Source organism: Pygocentrus nattereri, chromosome 1, assembly GCF_015220715.1.
Source record: "Pygocentrus nattereri isolate fPygNat1 chromosome 1, fPygNat1.pri, whole genome shotgun sequence".
Taxonomy (NCBI): Eukaryota; Metazoa; Chordata; class Actinopteri; order Characiformes; family Serrasalmidae; genus Pygocentrus; species Pygocentrus nattereri.
Window position 1 is genome coordinate 11,438,859 of NC_051211.1, and position 21,258 is coordinate 11,460,116.

At 40.0% G+C, this 21,258-nt stretch overlaps 2 protein-coding genes across 3 annotated transcripts in view; one reads left to right on the forward strand and one right to left on the reverse strand.

The window, feature by feature from the left end:
- Window positions 1-9,336, reverse strand: part of dgat1a (diacylglycerol O-acyltransferase 1a) — a 37,019-nt gene extending 27,683 nt beyond the window's left edge. The window contains exons 1-2 of the mRNA XM_017701517.2: window positions 8,982-9,336; window positions 6,037-6,124 (exon numbers count right to left, since the gene is read on the reverse strand). Of these exons, the coding sequence (XP_017557006.1) occupies window positions 6,037-6,124; window positions 8,982-9,172 (279 nt within the window). The 5' untranslated portion in view covers window positions 9,173-9,336. The remainder of the gene's footprint in view (window positions 1-6,036; window positions 6,125-8,981) is intronic.
- A 3,483-nt stretch (window positions 9,337-12,819) lies between these two features.
- Window positions 12,820-21,258, forward strand: part of zgc:63863 (uncharacterized protein LOC393372 homolog) — a 33,148-nt gene continuing 24,709 nt past the window's right edge. For both annotated transcript variants that reach the window (XM_017701515.2, XM_017701516.2), the window contains exons 1-5: window positions 12,820-13,044; window positions 14,934-15,119; window positions 15,254-15,334; window positions 16,827-17,013; window positions 18,575-18,676. In XM_017701515.2, coding sequence (XP_017557004.1) covers window positions 12,969-13,044; window positions 14,934-15,119; window positions 15,254-15,334; window positions 16,827-17,013; window positions 18,575-18,676 — 632 coding nt within the window. In that variant the 5' untranslated portion in view covers window positions 12,820-12,968. The remainder of the gene's footprint in view (window positions 13,045-14,933; window positions 15,120-15,253; window positions 15,335-16,826; window positions 17,014-18,574; window positions 18,677-21,258) is intronic.

Below are 21,258 nucleotides of genomic sequence, written 5' to 3' on the forward strand. Positions count from 1 at the left end.
TTCTGCACAGTTGTGTGTGACCAACAGTGTAGTAACTTTAAATCTCTTTGGCTTCATCCAAGTTGCTGCTTTCACAACAGAGCTCATGCTCTTAAACTGTCTGAGCAAGGCACAGTTGCACCACTCTTGTATTTCAGTTAGGGGTCATGTGGGAGACTCAAGCAAAGCAAAACCTAAGCAAAGTTCAAGTACTCAGAGTGGTGCTTCTGGCACCAAAACAAGTGTTCCTTGCAGAGTGGAGATGGCAAGAGAAGAAGCATCATCTAAGGCCCTGAAAATAAAAGTCTGTATATTCATTGAATCCAATTTTAAAAAGCACAAAATGTCCATTTGAATGTCTAAAGCCTCTGATCTGTTCCAGACCAAACATTATCACTACCACCGAACGGAGGAACAGGCCAGTGCTGACCACAAGCAAAACCAAAACAATTTATCTGGGCTTTAATTAGAATTCTGTTTTTTTATCTATTGTTTGGGAATATTTGCAAACATTCAACAGATTTTAGCAGCTCAGTCGTTCGACACAAGACAATATGTTTAGTTAATAATTAATAAGCTGGAGAATAATCGGTTAACTGGTGGGAAGGAAAAAAAAAAGAAAATCATATAGAAGTTTGTGTAACAGGGAGCGAGGAGGCGGTCGCACATGCTGAGATAAGTGACTTATCATGGGCAAATCTAGGGTCACGGTCAAAACGGTCCAGGGTCAATGAGCAAACACGGATAGAACGAGAGTTAGACATGATCACAAATAATAAACAGGTTCAAACAAACAGCACTATCAAACACATCAAACAAAGCAAACCAAGCAAACAAAGACAAGGGGCAAACACAGGGCTTAAATGCACATGGAAAATGAGGGACAGGAGGAAAACAGGTGGAGACAATCAGGGGCGGAGTCACGAAAGGAGGGGGCTAAACCAAAACAAACGCACATGGACAGGACTGGGAGGGGCCAATCGTGACAGTTTGATTCAAAAATACAAACAGAGAATTGGTAGGTTTTCATACTGGACATATAACAGAGGCTGCCTGTTCAGATGAGTTAAGAAGTTATTACATTATTACAATATTATGAGTTAAGAACTATTACAACACAGGATGCTGATGAGGATTCATGGACTTCTTACAATTGAATGATGTGCCAACATGTTATTTGGACCTAACACATGTCAGCGAGAGTACTTAGCCTAGTTAGTGACACAGCAATGCCAAAGCCAGCCACGGTTTCAATTATGTCCTTAACATTGGGCCTTATTCACCCACGTGCTTAAGAGAAAATGTATTATTTGCTCATTTAAGTTTGCCAGGAGTCTCTGTCAGTGTGCAGCAGTGCACTAACAGGAAACAGCCCTCCTTTCTGTTTGTCTCAGTATCACTTGATTGTTATCTTTTTACCTACCTAATCTTGTTACCTATTTAACTATAGTGTCCACATATGAAACTCCTGTTTAAAATACTGTTTATTTTTGTGTTTTTATACTGACATATAGAGATATAGAGCTGGGCAATATGACAGTGTTGATTGTTATAATGATAAATTACTAAATCATACTTGTGATAACATTTTTAAAATGTGGGTGATGTTACTGAATAATTTGCCTTACAATTTGGTCACGTAAATTCAGATGGAAAACACAAAATATACCTTGGGGAATAAGAGGTCAGCCACGTCTGTCTAAGAAGATACTAAACTGCAGCCCTGTGGCCTGGAGATCCTACCTGGTGTTTTCTTTAATGACTGTAGATCATGACTAATTCAAAATGGTCAATTTCAGAATACTGATTCATTTCGTAATCAGTGCTGAGATCTCGAGATCGCACAGACTCACGTCTCTATCTCTTTACAATTCTCTTCAATTATAAACCCATATATTGCAGTATAAGTACTTATGTGTCACCTTTGTACTTTGTCCTAAAGGGAATGCTAATGTTCTTCAATGCGAACGTGAGCTGCTTGGAAATTCTGTTATTTTCTCTAAAAATACCTGAATTATTCATATACAACACACTCAGTTTTCTACGTAAAAATAAGTCAGACATTCTCTTCAGAGCACACATCTTTAAAACAAATTTTAATACACAATGTGCTGGATTTAACACATATTTAAAAAACTGGACTTAACACTTTTTATACTAAAGAATGAAACATAAAAAGTGGCATATTTTATGTTTTGCTTTTTCCAGCATTTTATTTTTATTAAATAAATAGAAATTGTGTTTTAAAATGTACAGAAAAATGTATCATAATACATGTAATATAGTCTTCTTATTTTCCTAAAGTATCTAAATCTGTCCTTTTGTACCTGCAACGCATGATCTTTCTTTATTCACAATATTTTAAAAAGGAATCTGCTAAGATGTAGCCTTGATGATTTTCACACCTAAAGATATTTGTATATTATATTTATATTTGTGGCATTTAGCAGATGCTCTTATCCAGAGCGACTACAGGTGGAGCATTTTACACAGGTAGGTGAAGGTAGTGTTAGGCGTCTTGCCCAAGGACTTTTATTGGTATAGTATAGGGTGCTGACCCAGGCAGGGATTGAACCCCAGTCTACAGCACAGAACGCAGAGGTGTTCCCCACTACACTAAACCACTCAGAAGATACGATGGAGGTGAAGATATAATAAAAATGAAATGCTTAAGATGTTAACAAAGTCATTCAGGGTGGTCTGATGAGAAATACTCAATTCTACAGAAACTTACAAAGTTAAAGCAGCTCCCTCACAGAGAGTTATTACATGAAACATTTATGAATGCACTGCCTGATGCCTGAGACCACTGTTTTACCATTATCAGCATTACATATAAAACTTGTGTGTAAAGACACATGCACATAGGCTCACTGGTCATTTTGAATAGTAAATAAAATGGATTTATTTAGATTAAAGACATTACAACCCGATCACCACCACTGCAAAGAAATTTGAGTTGGTAAGTTTGTCCACAGTGGCCAATTTCACATTAAGCCACTCTGAAAGACTTTCTGAACCCATGAATAATGCAGAAAAAAATGTGAAAATCCCTTTAACCATATTGCTGCTGTCGGAACAAAACCTTGTATCTCCATTTTTGACGTTTTTCAGTTTTTGATAGAATTTGAAAGTATCTGTTATCCTTTATATTGTGTGTAAATTTCATGATGAATGGACAAACAGCAATGGCTAAAAATGACTTGCAAAAAAATCTGGTTCCATTGACGTACATTAAAAGTAAAGTAGGTTTTTTCCTTCTCCTGTAAAGTTACTATTTTGGAAATACAAAGTTTTGTTCCTGACAGCGACGATATAATCGTGTAATTAAGTAAACATGGGTGTGTTAAAGTGTGAAAAACACTAAAATATGCATTAACAGTACCAAGGTTGGAAAGCACTATGAGAGACGTCTGTTCACCACTCAGTCCTAATGCAGAGCAGTGTATGTGTATTTGAAGCCCATAGCTCTGCCAGGTGGAGGGACTCCAATATTCGACAAGGAGGGAGTTGAATAGGACAGATAAAAATAACCATTATTAACCCTGAGTGATGCCTTCCAAACGTCAACGCCAATGCCAGGTCCATGCTCAGGATCAGGTAACAGGGAGCACTGGACTGCAGCATTGGCATCACTTATGCAGATGGGCTGGGCAATACAACAATATTTAATTTGCTAAATAACATCACAATATGTTTTTCTAATGATCAGCACTTCTGGAACACTAAACTGCATGTCCTGTTTAACTGCATTTATTGCAATGCAAAATTATTATTATTTTTTACAGTATTTTTCGTGCAATGCTCCACTTTTTTGTCTATTTGATATGCAAATTTTTCACGATGCTGATTTTACAAATTTCCAATAACTGAGAATATTGGCTGATATTATTTTGCATGGCCAAAAATTAAACAGCCTCCAATATTTTTTATTAAGTAGTGATTCACTGACTGACGTCATATAGCAAAATATCAGCTGTGACATTTAATAAGCTCAAATAAACAGGAGAAACCCATTAAGTCTTAAATGATATTCATTCAACACAAGCCATTTATAAATATCCTTGTAAATTAACTTGAGAATGTAACCTTTGCACAAGTGAATGCAATCAACAATTTAAGAAGACATTAACAGTGCTTTATCTGTGGGATTTCTGCTGATACTTAGAAAGCTGTGAAGCCTCAATACCAGTTGATTTTATCACCTTAACAATATATCGGTCAGGCCCTAGTCCTAATTTAATGATCACTTCATAATTCATTGATTGAAATGTAGAAGTTAGATTTTGAAGCCAAAGAATGGCAAAAGTAAATAAGGAATTCCACCATGTTTTCCAAATTTCTGCATAACTAATTGGCTGAGACAGTCATTCATAGTGCTTTGATGTAAAATGGTTAATTGTAGGTAAACTTACCATCTCTATTTTATCAACAGTGGTGGTGGTAGGAACCATAAATCGTGATGTCCACAACACAAATCTAACCATTGTATTTCCTGTCCTAAATGACCAGTGAATCCACGTGTCTTCTGAGTTTTTATTTGCATATTGATAAGAGTGATAAAACTGAGATAAAATATGGGGACTGTTTTGTGTTACAACACTCTGTATGTACCCTTCCTCCATAAATGCATTAAAAATATGTTATAGGCCAAAAGCTTATCTCAAAACTATTGGAAAACAATGTCTCAGACATGAGGCAGTGCATTCATAACCGCTTCTTGAAACCACTTCTGCAATGTAGCTTTTACAGGCAATCCTATCACCACCACTGTGCACAATGTCGACTTGAGTTTCCCAAAAATCCCTTTTCTTATCAAAACACTCTAATTGACTATTTAATTATGCAGAATTCCCCTTTGATAAGCCCTTCACGGTAATTTCTATGGTTTGTAAGAGCAGAGAAAATACAATATGTACAGTGCTGGTTACTCCAGGAGCAGGATTGGGAAACACTGCCTTGTGCCATAAAAGCCTGAAACTGTTATCACTTGAACTGCAATGACGCAGTTTATTGTCAGTTGGCTGCTAGGCATCTGCCCCGAACAAGAAATGATTTCTCTCACATACCAGGCTAATGGCAGATAAACTGGGTCAAAGCTACAACAAGAATAGCATATATATATATATATATATATATATATATATATATATATATATATATATATATATAAATAATTATGCAAGATAACTGTCATCGTACTGGCCAAAGAAAAAGGCTCAATCACCTCACAGCATCAATTTATAGGTTCTATATGGTAATGGTGGGGGATATAAAACACAATGCTGTTATTAGGATGAATGAAACCTCAATGCATGTAACGTGGGTTGTCAGTACCACCAGTATTTTACAATTTCTACATAAGTAAATGGTCAATATGTATTAAAATCATTCAGAGATGTTTGATGTGAAATGTTTCTTTCTAGAGAAACACTCCAAGTCAGAACTGGTCATAGTGGTGGTGATAGGAACCAGACGTCCGAAGAGTTTAATCCTTAAAAAAACAACCGACCAAGGTTTGATTCCTGAATGGTTACTGCCTGATTTCTGATTTCTGATAGCTTTGAGATGAGTTTTTGGACCAAAATGTGTTTTTAATAGCTGTACAGTTGAAAGGTACATTCCATGCATTTCAATACAAAGAAGTCCACATTGAAAACAAGTTTTTTTCAGATATACAACTCCTTGACCACTGGTGGTGTTGGAGAGCAACCGCTTCTCCTTCTGGGTTGTGGGGGGTGCTAGAACCTATTCCAGCGGTCATCGGGTGGAAGGCAGGATACACCCTGGACAGGTTGTTCTGACAACAATGTTGTGTAAAATGTTGTACTGATTGGTTTTGCTAGCATAATTTCAATGTGGCGCTACTGTTTGCTGGTGCATCTGTGTGTATTCTAACTAATAAAACCTCAAAAAAAGTTAAATATTGTGATACAAATCGTGCTCAAGTGATACCCTCATCCTCAGTGTGTCATTTTGACCTCCCCTATTTATTATTCTCCTTTTGAACGCCAGTTTAGACACTTAAACAGCTTCTAATCCATAGAGAGATCTTACCAGCATGATCACACACCAGTTGAGGATCCCTCTGTAGTTACTGTAGCCACTTTCTGAGCTGAGCAGGGACTCCTGCAGCCGATGGCAGCTAAAGCAGACAGAGAGGAACAGTTTTAGTATAAGATCAGAGATGTTCACAATGTATTAGAGACCACCTAGACTCTTAAAGGAGTCAGCTTATCCTGCAGCTTAGTGAAGAGCTCTCGATGTAGAGGAAGCTCATGTTGAAACATCTGCAGTGCAATTTGAAATTTGTTGAGAACTGATGAAATCCCATTTGGAGCACCAAAGACATTTATTTGTGTTGTGAAAACGTTGCTCTGACGTTGCTCAAGTACAGCACTCGAAAGTGACAACAGAACATTTTCATCTTATCTCAGGTCAGTCTTGGGTCATCGATCTGAAAGCTTATTCAGATTTTAGAGAGTGTAAATAGCTTATAATCAATGATAAAAATATGCAATAAAGTTTATGCTAATTGTTACACTCTCTGGCTATTTTTAAATGTATGAACCAATAAAAAAGGACAGTTTTATTGTCTGTTTTCCACTATTAAAAGTTCGTCCAGTCAGGACCTGCTTGAAGTGTGGCCTGCTGGCCACAGTTGGTCTATAAAGATGTCAGAGTCGGCCCAAAATGTTGCCCCAAACACATTATACTGTTCATGCCATATTTAGCATATATATATTACTGTTGTCAGAACAAAATCGTTTATCTCCATTTTTGTCGATTTTCACTTTTTGACATAATTTAAAAATACCTTTTGCCCTTTACATTGTGTGTAAATTTCTTAATGGACAGGCCAACAGAAATGGCCCAAAATGATTTGGAAAAAATTCTGATTCCATTGACTTACATTAAAAGTAAAGTAAGTTTTTTTCCTTCTCCTGTAAAGTTACCATTTTGGACATACAAGGTTTTGATCTGACAGCAGCGATATACAAACGCTCACACATACATTTTAGCTAGTACTGAAGAATTTGGGAAAATATGCAAAAATTCTGTCAAATTACACGTTTTGCTGATTTTCTAAGTCAAAATAAGTTACACATGATCTACAGCAGGGGCTCCCAATCCTGGTCCTGGAGAGCTCAGATCCAACACACCTGGCTCTATTATTCCTTCATTACCTGCATCAGGTGTGATAGATTAGGGTTGGAGCTAAACTCTGCAGGATGGAAGATCTTCAGGACCAGGATTAAGCCCCCCTGTTCTACAAAGAACAAACTTGAATCCACAGTAACTGCTTACCTGCTGAATTTAACATACTGGCAATGGCAGGCAGATGCCTGGGGCCCCTGTGAGCCAATGGCCCCAGGACTATACAGATAACATATACTGTACGTGTTGATGTTAAATATCCTATAATAACTAATTCCACAATACCTGAAATTTGGAACTGTAGTGATTATTTTCAGTAACTTCAGTGCAGCCTCTCCCTGGACACTGCGATAATGGACTTTTCCATGTTGTTACGTGATGACACAACGGCGTTAGACATGCTAGCATTAACCGATAATCTACATTATCAAGTCCATCATGTTGAAGCTCTGACAAACAAGATTTAATGAATTTAAATGAGGGAGAAAAGCAGGTTTGTTGTAAACTCCAAAAGCAGTCAGAGCAGCGCGCTGCGCCGACTCCGGACGTGATGCTAGGGTCAGTGTTAGTGTATGTAACTCCAGAGGACAATTACTCAAAAGGTGACCCACTCCTTTAGTAACTTCATGAATTACTTAGTTACTAATTAACCTCAAAGAGTAACTGGTTAGTATTAGGGCTGCTCGGTTATGGAAGAAAAATCATAATCCTGATTATTTATTTTGGCCAATAATGAGATCATGAATATTTAACACAATGACTGAAAAAATCAGGACTTGATTAATCTTCTTTGCATGGCGACAGAGTTCTTCAGAATGCTGAAGAATGTGTTGTGTGTGGTTCTGTAAAGAACACTTCTGAAAACAGTTCTATGTAACACCTTCTACTGTTACAAACTTGACATCGATAGTAGAACCCTTTTTGGTGCTTGTAGAACCATAGACCACACATTCTCCATCAATATGAAGAACTGTTTCACCATTCAATGAACTTTGAGAACTCATGGTTCTGCATAGAACCATTCCCTTAAAGAACCATGTTTTTTTGAGTGGAAAGGCCCAGAATCATTAAATCGCCCCCTGAATTTATAGTAGATGATTTATTTTATATTTTATTATAGACAAACAGACAGACAGACAGACAGACAGACAGAGAGGTAGATAGATAGATAGATAGATAGATAGATAGATAGATAGATAGATAGATAGAGTCACACACAATCATATAGACAGATAGATAGACAGACAGACAGACAGATAGACAGACAGATAGATAGATACAGTCACACACAATCATATAGACAGATAGATAGACAGACAGACAGACAGACAGACATACAGACAGATAGATAGACAGACAGATAGACAGATAGACAGATACAGTCACACACAATCATATAGACAGTTAGATAGACAGACATACAGACAGACAGATAGACAGACAGATAGACAGACAGACAGATACAGTCACACACAATCATATAGACAGATAGATAGACAGACAGACAGATAGATAGATAGTCAGACAGACATACAGATAGATACAGTCACACACAGTCATATAGACAGATTGATAGACAGACAGACAGGCAGACAGACAGACAGACAGATTGAGACAACCCTCCTGGCTCCATCATTCAGTGTCTATGACACGCATCTCCCATTTTACCACAGACCTCTCGGTCCCATCTGAGCCGATGACCCCTCAAACTGACCCCCGAATGCTGTGACGAGTGGATACATCATCAGCGCTGTGACACACAGAGTGGACGCTCTGCTACCTGCGGCCGCTGCCTGCGCACATTCACCCGCGCTCTAAGCACACGCGCCCGAGCGCCGCCTCACCTGAGTCGGTCCTTAAAGCCGTCATTACTGCTCCTGTGTTTGCGCGCTGCCCCCGCTGCGTCCTGCTCCCCCTGTCCGTGGCTGCCCGGTTTGCCGCCGTTCGCCTGCCTCGCGCTCGTCCCCGTTGCCTCACCGGAGATGGTGGTCCTCCGCCTGCGCGTGGCGGGGCCTCGCTCGTTTCGGTCGCCCATGTTCTCCGCTACATTAGCGCACGCGGAGACACGGCAGCACTGCAGGTGCGCCTCCTGCTCTCCCGCGGCCGCGCGCGGAGCTGATCTTTAACATCTGCGGGAGCGTCAGAGAAAAAAAGACACAGGGGGCGTTCACCATAGTCGAGCAGCAGATGCTGCGCAAATGTTGCGCAGATGCGTGTGTGGATGGAGGACGTATGGTCGTTTCTTGTTAGGACCCCCGAGGCCCTACTAACATTTAGTTTTCCTTTAAAAATAGAGTTCATTAAATTTAAACTTTGAAATGAAGACGTGTTTTTATTTTATTTTTTATTACCTATTGTGTTCCGTTCTTGCATGCATAATAATATGCATTATGGGGTGTGGGGTGTGGGGGACCCCCAAGTTGGGGGCAGAAATGCCCAGGGAAGAAGGCATTTATTTATTTTTATTTTTTTTGTTTTGTACTCACTCATTCACTGATTCGCTGATTGATTCACTGTATCGTTCTCTTGCTTAGTCACTCATGGACACACTCACTCACTCACTCACTGCTCACTCATTCATTCACTCAGTCTTTCACTCACTCACTCACTCACTGCTCACTCATTCATTCACTCAGTCTTTCACTCACTCACTCACTCACTGCTCACTCATTCATTCACTCAGTCTTTCACTCACTCACTCACTCACTGCTCACTCATTCATTCACTCAGTCTTTCACTCACTCACTCACTCACTGCTCACTCATTCATTCACTCAGTCACTCACTCACTCACTCACTGCTCACTCATTCATTCACTCAGTCTTTCACTCAGTCACTCACTCGGCCGCTCACTCTTTTGTTGATGCTCAGTAGCTCACTTAGTTACTCACTCATTCACTCCTACACTCACTCACTAACTGATTGACTGCCTTATTCACTTGTTTGCTCACTCACTGAGTCACTCACTCATTCCCGCACTCACTCTTTCACTCAATCTCTCACCCACTCATTTGATCACTCACTCTGTCATTCACTCACTTCCTCAGTAGCTCACTTGGTTGCTCACTTATTCACTCATTCACTTGCTCACTAACTGATTGACCCTCTTATTCACTTGCTTACTCACTCACTCACTCACTGACTCACTCACTCACTCATTCATTCCTTCAATCAATCTTTCACTCAATCACTCACTCACTCATTTGGTCACTCACTTGCTCAGTAGCTCACTCACTCATTCAACACTCACTCATTAACCACTCACTCACTCATACACTCACTTATGCACTATTTTCCCCTTTCTGATAGTGGTATGATATGATTGTGACTTACCATGTCAAACTTTCAACAAAAGACTTCTAAGCCACTTCTCCATCAGGGTCACGTGGTGGTGGTGGGGGGGGGGGGGGGGGGGTTGATGGTGCTGGAGCCTATCCCAGCGGTCATTGGGCGGATACCTTGGACAGGTCGCCAGTCCATCACAGCGCCAACAAAAGACTTACTTTCTCAAAATTTTGACTTATATCAAAATCTTTCTCAAATATGTTGAAATACTTGTAATTTGAATCAGAAAATGTATAAGTTTTGATTTACAATGTCAATATTTTGACCTGTGCCAAGATAATACAACATTTCAAGACAGTAATGAGTAGTTATTAGCTTGAGACAGTCAGCTCAACCAGCGTTTCTCCTGAAATGAAAGGATTAATAGGGAGTTTGTCCCTCTCTGCTGCAGCAACGCCATCTACTCCCCTAAGAAGACTTTACACTAGATGCTGGAACATTGCTGTGAGGATTTGACTGGGCACTAGTGAGGTCAGGTACTGATGTTGGATGATCAGTTCTGGATCACTCCAGCTCATCCGAAAGGTATTCGATGGGGATCCGTCACTCCAGAGAACACAGTGCCATTGCTTCACAGTTCAGTACTGAGGGGCTTTGTACCCCTCTAGCCAACACCTTGCACTGTGCATGGTGACCTCACATGCAGCTGATCTAGAGTGTCCCATTCTATTGGACTAATATGAAATGAAGTAAATCTAATAGCTTTGCTAGAACATGAGCATGATAGCAGTGCAGAGGTGGGTCCTGTCTGCTGCTGGGAATCCTAATGAACCCAACTGACCTCTCAGTGCCCCTCTCTCTCAGACTGCTGTATGATAGGATGGTGCCTACTGAGCTTTCTCGCGGTGGACAACATGCTACGCCGTACAGGTGGGCTTATTTCCAGAGAAATGTGTTTATGGGAGTGAGCGGTGTTGAGGCGTGTGGTCAGGGAGAAGAGCACCAGACTGGGCTCTTAACAATGCTCCATCAGAAAAACAGCATGGCTTCAGCAGCTGATTCTGTTTTACACAAACCCAAACAGAACAAAACTAATTCCCTCTCCCTACCTTTTTCCAAGTAAACGACCTCCCACCTGTCTGGCCGGACACTAATGGACGACTGACTGTCAAGCTCTCCTGCTACCCGCTTCAGACCAGCTGCCCACGCCCCAGCTACCACCACCTGCCTTGGACTAGCTGCCCACCCTACATTGATGTTTTCATAGACTCCTAGCTATTACTACTACTAATACTACTGCTATTAATATTAGTAGTATAATAACTCTGTAGGTAGTCTGACCAGAGGAGGATGGGTCCCCCCTGGTGAGCCTGGTTCCTCCCAAGGTTTCTTCCTCAGCTCTGAGGGAGGTTCTCCTTGCCACTGGCTTGCTCACCTGGGGTTTTTACATTCATGCTAAAACTTTGTCTTTGCTGGAATTCTGGGAAGCTGCTTTGTGACATCATCAGTTGTAAAAAGCGCTATCCAAATAAACCTGACTTGACTGATACTCGTGAACACACCCCAAAAGGCGCTGGCGCTCCACGGTGCGTGTTGATCAGTGATGCTGTATATAAAGTCCTCGACATACGGGGCGTTTTCCCTTCCAGAGATGTCGACACGCTGTTTTTCCAAACTTTTCTTTCCCACCACCAGCCAAATATTTAATGTTCAAATATTAAAGCATTTTACGGAAGCGCCTTTCCCTCCAGGTATGCTTTAATCCTTTGTACCTGACACCAGGACGTAAAATATTGCTTACTATTTCAAAATAACGTCGGACTTTCTGAAGCTATTGATCAATGTCTCGAACGAACACATATTCCCTCGAGAAATAATCGACTTAATATCTCGAAATGACCAGTTTCGCTCTATATATCGCAAGATAACTTACCGAAGCTCATGATTTTGATAACAATGAGTCATTGCATTTCAAGAAAGGAAATATATTGCGGAAAAATCATTATTACGAGATACTAATTCATCAGTTTGACACACTTAGTCAATAATTAGAGTGGAAAAGTCACGATTTTGACATAGCCAGTAAGTACATATTACGAAATATTGATCATTTCGACATAGTAAGTTAATATTTTAGAGAAATATATATTACGAGATACTAAGTCAATAATTGGAGAAAATAAGTCATTATTTCGACATAGTAAGTCAGATTTGGTAAAATAAAACGCAACGCTTGTAAATAAAAGCACGCGCTCGTTTGTTTCACCATGACAACCGGAGTATCTGACGGGAGAATTAGCCAATCGCATTAAGCTCTGTGAGGCGGGTAGACCAATCAGGTGAGAGGTACCGCCCCTTTCAGGACTCAGGTTTGGTTTACCGGCAGGTTGGTGGACACTAATAAGAAGAGGCGGTGTGACCGACAGCAGCCGCTTCAATACCTCAGTTAACTACACCTGTTCTGTTTTCTGTTTGTTTAAATTGGCGTCTGAATGTAATTATATTAATAAACCATCTTGATTTTGGTGAACTTGAACGTTGAAGGAAATGAAAAAGGTGAAAAAACGCCAGCAGCAGCTGAACGGGGCCAGAAGCGTTAATGGAAGTAGCCAGAGACACGAAGGTGAGCAGTATAGGACGTTAAACGTGTATTTTAGGCGGTTCCAAGGTTTCTAGTAGCTTATGGTTTAACACGCCGTTATTTAATGTTAAATTAGTCCTGTTTCTGATGTTGGAGTGGCGTTAGACGTTGCTAGCTGGCTAGTCCTTAACGTTAGTGGCGGTACTGACGTGTCCAGTCCCGGCTACGTGGAGACCGTCCAAACACAGACCACAGGGAGGAGACAGCTGAGTAATCTGTAAGAAGTGCATTACAGAAAGAACTGAAACTGCTGCGGTGTATTTAAAGATTCAGAGAGGACCACAAATAGGTGCTTTATGTGTCTTCATGAACAGTAGTTTACTGCCAAATCTAGCTTGTGCGCTTGGGTCCCATCAAGCCAACAGGGACGCCTGAAATTTTCAGCTTGAGTGGATGTTCACAAAAGCGTACTGTATGAATGGGAGAGAGCTATTATATGAAATATGTCACCCAGAGATGGCTGAAATGTCAGTCTTATGGACTAACTAACTCTATAAGAGGTGCCTTCTTCACCAAGCCAGCCAAAAGTGGTAACTATATGTCTAATATTCTTTGCATTTGCAGCAAAGGAGTTAGGTGGTTATGATTGTATGTTGCCACAAATTATTCCTAGTACCACACTTTGTAATGGTTTGTTGTTGTAATGGTTTCTTACTGACAATATTTCAAGTATATTCATTAGAGTGCTTGAAAAAGCGCTCTATTGTTATCTCTCATACTTTTCTGTGATTTAATACAGCCTGAACCGCTTAACGTACAGACTCCGTTCAAACTGCGTTTCGAAGGTCTCGGTGCCGTGACTTGTGCTGTGTATTTTTGGAGTCGATCAGATTGGGAGTTTTTAATAAAATTAAGTTAAAAAATTAAAAACCTCCCATAAGAATGAATGGTGGAATTTTCTAGAACTTCAAATTCTAGCTTACATCGATGATGTCACAGCAGGCCATTCAGTCTCACAGACACAGCTGATCATGCAGGGAATCTGCTTTAAAATCCTTACACTTTCACCTAGAAACTCCATTTCATTTTTAAATAGTAGAGAAACTTGTCCTTTCTGAAACCTCAAAATATCTGACCATTTTATCAATTAGCTTTAGAGTTAGGGGCATTTGTTTGGCACTAGGCACAGAAAACTGCCCCATTTACTCTCATGTAAATTTCTCAGAATCTGCTTATTTCAAGATTTTCTCTGTGTTTAACTTGTCATAACTCTGACATTTTCTTTTCAATACATATAGCATTACACCAAAATAATCCCCAAGGGGTCTTATCTCACACCATCTATCCGGTTAAACCCCCCCCCCCCCCCCCCCCCCCCCCCCCCAACACATACAATCTCTCCCTCTCACACACACACCACACAGACACACACACCTAAAGAGGTGTTGTTCACCTACACAGAAACACACAGAAACACACACACACTTGAAGCTCTTTTCAAGCACTCTTGCCGTTCCTTCAGGAAATGCACATCTCATTTTACTTACTGTCTTGGCAAAATAGTTGGTTAGTTTTCTTTTGGGACCATTTTGCCTTACTTATGCATCTCTGTCATGAGCACATTTTAAAAGCATACATTTTCAGGCCAAATCTTACTTCAGACCTCTCGTAATACATGTCTCAGGCTGGTAGGCATTTCGTCTTCACTTTCTGAAAGCCATTATGTCAATCATATGTCTGGTTTCTGTCAATGCTGCTGTGAACAATTCTGCCTTGGTGCGTTTCTATAGAATGGTGTATTTCACACCAAACTGCTCTGAAATAGTTGCATTTCAATGATGAAATCATGTGGAAACTGTTCTTTTTTTAAAAGTGTTTCTACGTCACCGCAAGTTTTAGGACGGCTTTCAATTTTGCTCTCTTTTTTGCAGAACATGTTTCCTGGAAGAAGCAGAAGCTAGTAGATATTCACCAGGCCCTGAACAGCGACCCAGTGGATATTGAGACCTTGCGGCAGGCAGCTGTCAGTGAGGGTGGCTTGTTGACAGATGATGTGCGAAGGAAAGTTTGGCCCAAGCTGCTCAGTGTCAATGTGTTTAATCTACCGTCCAAACCTGGTAAGTGTGTGTGAGTCCTGAGTTGCTTACTGTATATTGAGCAAGTTGTTGTTATCATAAAAACTTGTGGTGAGGTTCTCTTTCGTGTCTTGTCTCTCACTTTTTCTTTACCTTTTCCTATCCTCTATCCCTAGCTAAAAATGTCAGGGAGAACCACAAAGACTATAACCAGGTGCTTCTTGATGTCAGGCGTTCCATGCGGCGTTTTCCAAGAGGTAACCTTTATTTTCCTTTGATTAGAAAATTTGACTTATCCCTTTCCTCCAGATTGCAGTTAATGCCTTTGAGAAATTATGTAACCAGCAGTATCTAGACAGTTCTGGGACACTTACAAATCGCATGTTATTGGTTCATACTTTGAGATGCAATTTCAGGCCAAAGAAACGTGTTTCTGAGACCAGTTTCCCACATCCGCCACAAAATCTCTCTCTGGCCATGCCACAGCCAAACCTTGCTCTGCAGTGAAGAGTCCCTGTCCAGTCAGACCTCAGTGGTGGTAAAATGTGTCCCAGCCAAATCCCATTCCTGCAGCTCACAGCCCCCCCAGCTCACAGCCCTACCAAACCTATCCCTGCAACGACAAACCCAACCGCCCGCCAACAGTGGAAAAGCTTGACAAAATAAATAAAAAAAACATACCACAAATAAAAAGAGGGAAACATTGCTACTGAATAAATGTGTTTAAACATTAGTTGTACAGTTAGAATTATGCCCTGCGATGGACTGGCGACCTGTCCAGGGTGTATCCTGCCTTCCGCCCGAAGACTGCTGGGATAGGCTCCAGCATCCCCCCGCGACCCTGACGGAGAAGCGGCTTAGGAAATGGATGGATGGATGGATGGATGGATGGAATTAGTTTTCTCCAGACAGGGATTAAGCCTAGTCCTGTGCTGTACAGCATTCTCAGGGGAAATTCTCCACTGAAAGGAAAATGTACTCCAAGACTAGGCTTAGTACCAGTCCAGCAAACCTACCCTTGAAGTTATTATCGAGAATTTAAGAAACGTTGCTGAATTTTTAGTATCCATACCAGACTCACTTAACTCTCTAGTTGAAAGTAGAATTGGTTGGGAGAAGTGAGAGAAGGTGTAGTTATTTCTATTTATAATCAGGGACTTCAGTCTTAAGAAAAAGGTTACGAGAAATTGTTATTCTTCACACAGTTTCATATTTTCTTAACTTTTTTTAAGAATAATTCTAAGAACAAGTGGTATTCTTGAAATATTACATTTTTAAATGTTTTCTTAACTTTATGATGGCTTCAGCCTCGTCTTGGGCTGTAAAAGTTGGAAAGGTAAGCAACTAAATTATCACAGGTGCTGCCTCGGCTACTCCTGCCCATCCTCGTCCATCACCCCACAGTTATTATATTTTCCAAGGAGGATTTTTTCCTGTTGGCTGTTTCTTCCCCCATTACCTTTTAGTTCTTATTTGCAAAAAAAAAAAATTTAATTCTTGGTTTGATGTTTTTCCTCTATTTTGCTCCTCTGAACGGGTTAATCTAAGAGAAATGACAGCTAATACAAATTCAAAATGTATCTTGTGTTGTTTATGGTACATGGTTAAGAGAATATTTGAAGAATTCTTAAGTTTTTTTTCAAGAATTGCATTTAGGAGCATTCTTATGAACATTTTAGTGTTTGTCTGTCTAAAGAACCTTCGCAAGCTTTTTCCAGGTTTCTGATTCTGCCCATGTATCTCTGTCAGGGATGCGTGCTGATGAAAGGGAGGTGCTGCAGGAGCAGCTGATTGACATCATTCTGGATGTTTTGAGGAGAAACCCTCAGCTGCACTACTACCAAGGATACCACGATATAGTAGTGACCTTTCTGTTGGTAGTAGGAGAACGGATGGCCATAGCAGTGGTTGAGACATTATCTAATCATCACCTCAGGTTTGAAGATAACAGCCCCTTTTTCTTTTTCTTTGACAGCATAGTGTCCTTCAACAGAATACATTGTTTAATATTTATATATTATACACTTGGTACCAAATTATGTTCTTTTGTTGTTGGCACAAGAATATTCTAGTTTTTATACAGTGAGGAAATTAAATAAGAGGGTTTTTGCTTTGTTTAACATGTCCAGACAAGCCTTTTTGCAGGCTCTTTGCTTTCCTCATCGCCCAGATTTCCCAGACCCATATTAAATCTAAGCATAGTCTAAATTAGATTTTTAATGATGAAGCATTATTGGTATTGCATTTCAGTCCAAGACTAGGCTTAATTTGAATCCAGCAATGTAAGTTTACACTATAGTTTGTAATAACAGGTCAGTATCTTTATCACTTTGAACTTTGTCATATTTCAACATTTCAGTACTAGGGCCCAATCCCATTTCTTATTTTTACCCCTTCCCCTTGTTTTCGAATGTTTCCCTAACCCCTTGGAACTGAGTTACAAGGGGTAGTGGTTAACATCTTGCCCTAGGAAATGAGACCCTCAAATAAAAAAAATAAATTAATTAAATAAATAAAAAAATTACTTCATTAACAGGCTACTAGCGGTGCTCGATAGGTGACCTGGCCCATTTGCAGTGATAGCAGAGGAGGGAAAAGTTCAGCAACTTCGCTGCTGGGCTTTAGTTAAATTCAGGGAATCATATGCGTTCAAAGACGGGGGGACAAGACAATTATTTATCCTCACCCACCACTAATTCTTTGGTGATATGAAGCTGAAGTCAGCTATTCGCCAGCTTCTTGTTCAAATTTTCCTGTTCCACCTTAAATAGTGCAGCAGTCACATTCTGGCGCTTCAATCGTTAACACTGCTGGGCTATTTAAGGTTCCTAATACCAATATTACTGCTATTAATATTAGTAATATAAGCACTTGTAGGTAGTTTGACCAGAGGAGGATGGGTCCCCCCTGGTGAGCCTGGTTCCTGTACATTCTTACAGTCCTGTTGAAACTTTGTCTTTTCCGAAATTCTGTAAAGCAGTTTTGTGACAACATCCGTTGTAAAAAGCGCTATACAAATAAATTTGATTTGATTTGATTTGGAGCGGGAACGTTAGCTAGCTAGCTAGCTACTCAGACATTAGCATGCTATTAGTGATTTTTTTTTTTTTTTTTTTTGTGTTTTGTTCTGAACACAACAACCATAATAAATTGTAACGACATTAAACTAAGCTAAAACGATGGTTATCGTAATTTTTTAAATAAAGAAAATACTTACATTTGTGGCTTTCTTTGGTCGCTTGTGCAGCCATCTTGCCGTTGCCGTTTTTTTTTTTTTTTTTTTTTTTTCTCCTCATAACACTTCGTTTGAAGTGAGCCTCTGAAAAACCTCCATTTGGAGGGGCCATGTAGCCCTGACACTTCGCCCTACCCCTCTATCTCAACAAACACTGGGACACCCTGACCCTAGACGTGAACGGCTAAGGGCTAAGTGGTAGGGGCGTGGGGTGAAATGGGATTGGGCCTAACTCTTTGCTGTTTGCTGTGTGTTTGTGCAGGGACTTTATGGACCCCACTATGGACAGTACCAAACACATCCTCAACTACTTGATGCCTATTCTGGAGCAGGTTGATCCTGAGCTACATGACTTCATGCTGAGGTAAAGTTAGAGTTGTGCTGACTGATTTATGTTCAGTTTACATAGGCTTCAGTAGAGATCAATAGAGCAATGTCCTTGTCAGATCACTGTCAGTGCCAGTACATTAGGTTGCTGCCCTGTTTTTATTAGGGTGAGGACAGTTTCTTGAATGGGGCCACCCCATTTGCGCGACACTGAGAATCACCAAAGTAATACATTTACTAATAAATGAATGACAGTAGAATGTTTTTGGCTTGATATCATGATGGCTTATATCACATGCATTTTTTTCCTGTGCTTAGCTGTCAGAACATTAAACATTATGGTGTCTGTCATGACAATTACCAGTAATGATGCGGTTATTTTACTGAACAAAATCTGTCATGACAACTCACAACAGCATATGACCTCTGCCATGGCATGTTTATGGTAAGGTTATGTCAGTTTTATGTAGCAGGATTTAAGTAATGTGCTACCAGTTTTTTTTTTTTTTTTTTTTCTCAATAGAAAAGTGTAATATTCAAACCTGGACCACATTGAGAATGAATGAAGAAAAAAAACTCAAAGAAGCTGAAAACAGGCAGAAACTGAAACCACCTGTGTTGCATGTCTAGGAGAGTGCCGCCAGCGATGATGCTCAGCATTTGGTGATATCTGTAGGCTTTCAATTTTCAACCAAGTTATATACACAACAGTTATTGTGTTATTTAGTTATTAGTGTGAATTTGCTTAAAAAAAGCTGTGCCGCTGTATTTCACCTGCTGTAGATGTAGACCTATATACCCCCAGAATAAAGCTGACATTTGTGCGCAATAACCTTAGTCATTACTTCAAATTCAGAGTGCTGGTCTGCAGTATGCATGGATGTAAATCATCAACCAGCTGACAAATAATTCCAACTAGTGCTAACAAAAAAAGGTCATTTTCTTTTTCAGAAAAAAAACCAAATATGAATAAGTTGGTGTATTATTCAAGTTGAGGAACATTTTTGAATTGTATGTTTGACAGTGCAATAGATGCACAAGAGAGGCCTGATTAAAAAAACTAAGCACAACTATAACAATGTACCATATCAGAAACAAACATTTACAATCGATTAAACAGACTACTGTACTGTTCATGTTCTCAGAGAGCAAGTGTGTGAGGGGTGCAAGGTAATCGCACATGGGTGTGAAAAGTCGTAGAAAAGCATGTGGTGGACAGTGACTGACAGTTTTCAACTTTGGCTAGAAATGAATGGTGAATGTAGCATTTTTAAAACCTTAGATGTAGCCCATAATTTTATATCCCTGTCATTTTGTCAGCATTTTATTTTTCAGTCATATAATCATGAACATGTAATTGCTGTGGGGAAAAAACATAGTATGTCAGTGTTTTTGTTTTGTTTTTCATTTTATTTATGTTCTGAAAAGTAAACATTTAGCTTGGCTCAGCTAATGTTAAAATGTTTTTATTTTGCAACCTCAGTTTTAGGCTTGCTTAGCTTGCTAGGCTTGCTGACTAATGATGATCTGTTATCAGTCAAAAGAATTTGTCAAAAATTTGATCCCTGAAATAAACACCCTTGGTCCTCTTGGTCAATGTTTTCAAAAACAACAAACAATTTCTCTTCTCTTGAGGGTATTCAGTTTAGACATATAGTGTTGCTGTCATGGGGACAGTAAAATACATGGTGGGCAAGACAAATTTAAAGGTCCTACTTTGTGTTGGTAAAAAATTTGTGATCAGTTTTTATGAGCTTGCAAAGTGAATAAGCTTTGGTTTGGTGTGATATTCACCCCTAGGGGGCAGCAGAGTTTGGCATTTAGCCTCAGCCACATATGGTGAAGTCATGTACTCCTGTGTCCACTTAGGCTTGTGTTGCCTGTGGCTCTGTCTGAACCAGCACTATTGGTCAAGTTTGAGCTTGAGAAGCATTAAATGAGGAGCAGATTTTCTGTTTACTGTGCTATGTTGTGCAAGGACACGACTGACATGTAAAACATACTCCCTGGAGAAAAGCACAGGGTTTCATATCAAAGCAGCTGTCGGCCAGTTAGAAGAGCGAGTGCTCTTTCTCTTCTGTCAGTGTAAAAGTGCTGTTTAGCAGCTCCCTGGTTATTTAACTTCTTGCCCATGTTTGAATCTGTAAAAATATATAAAATGTACACTTGTTGTACAGTTGTTTGTGTTCACGGGTTCTAGCTTTAAGGTTTCTGGAAGGAAATGCTGGTCTGTTTTATCTCTGATGTCGGATAAGTGTGAGGCACCATTGCTTTTAAACCACTGTAGTGTGTATGATGCACAGAACCAGGCTTGTACCGTTTGATTTTTCATGCATAATGCAACACATCTTGGGCAGTGTGTGTGTATCCGTGGGGTTGGATGTGTGTCTGTGTACGGAGCCATGTGTACGAGTACAAACCTGTACTTATAGTCAGCTGGAAAGGACTCTGTTGCGTGCTGATTTCCCAGCCTCATATATAAAAGGAAGTTATTTTTAATGGCTTGTCATTTAAAATGTAGTGAATAAGAGACTCTTGATAAATATTGTATACGTGCGTCCTGGGAGCTGTGTCTAGTGCACTGCTGGTCTACAGGTTTAATGGCGTAACTCATTCAGG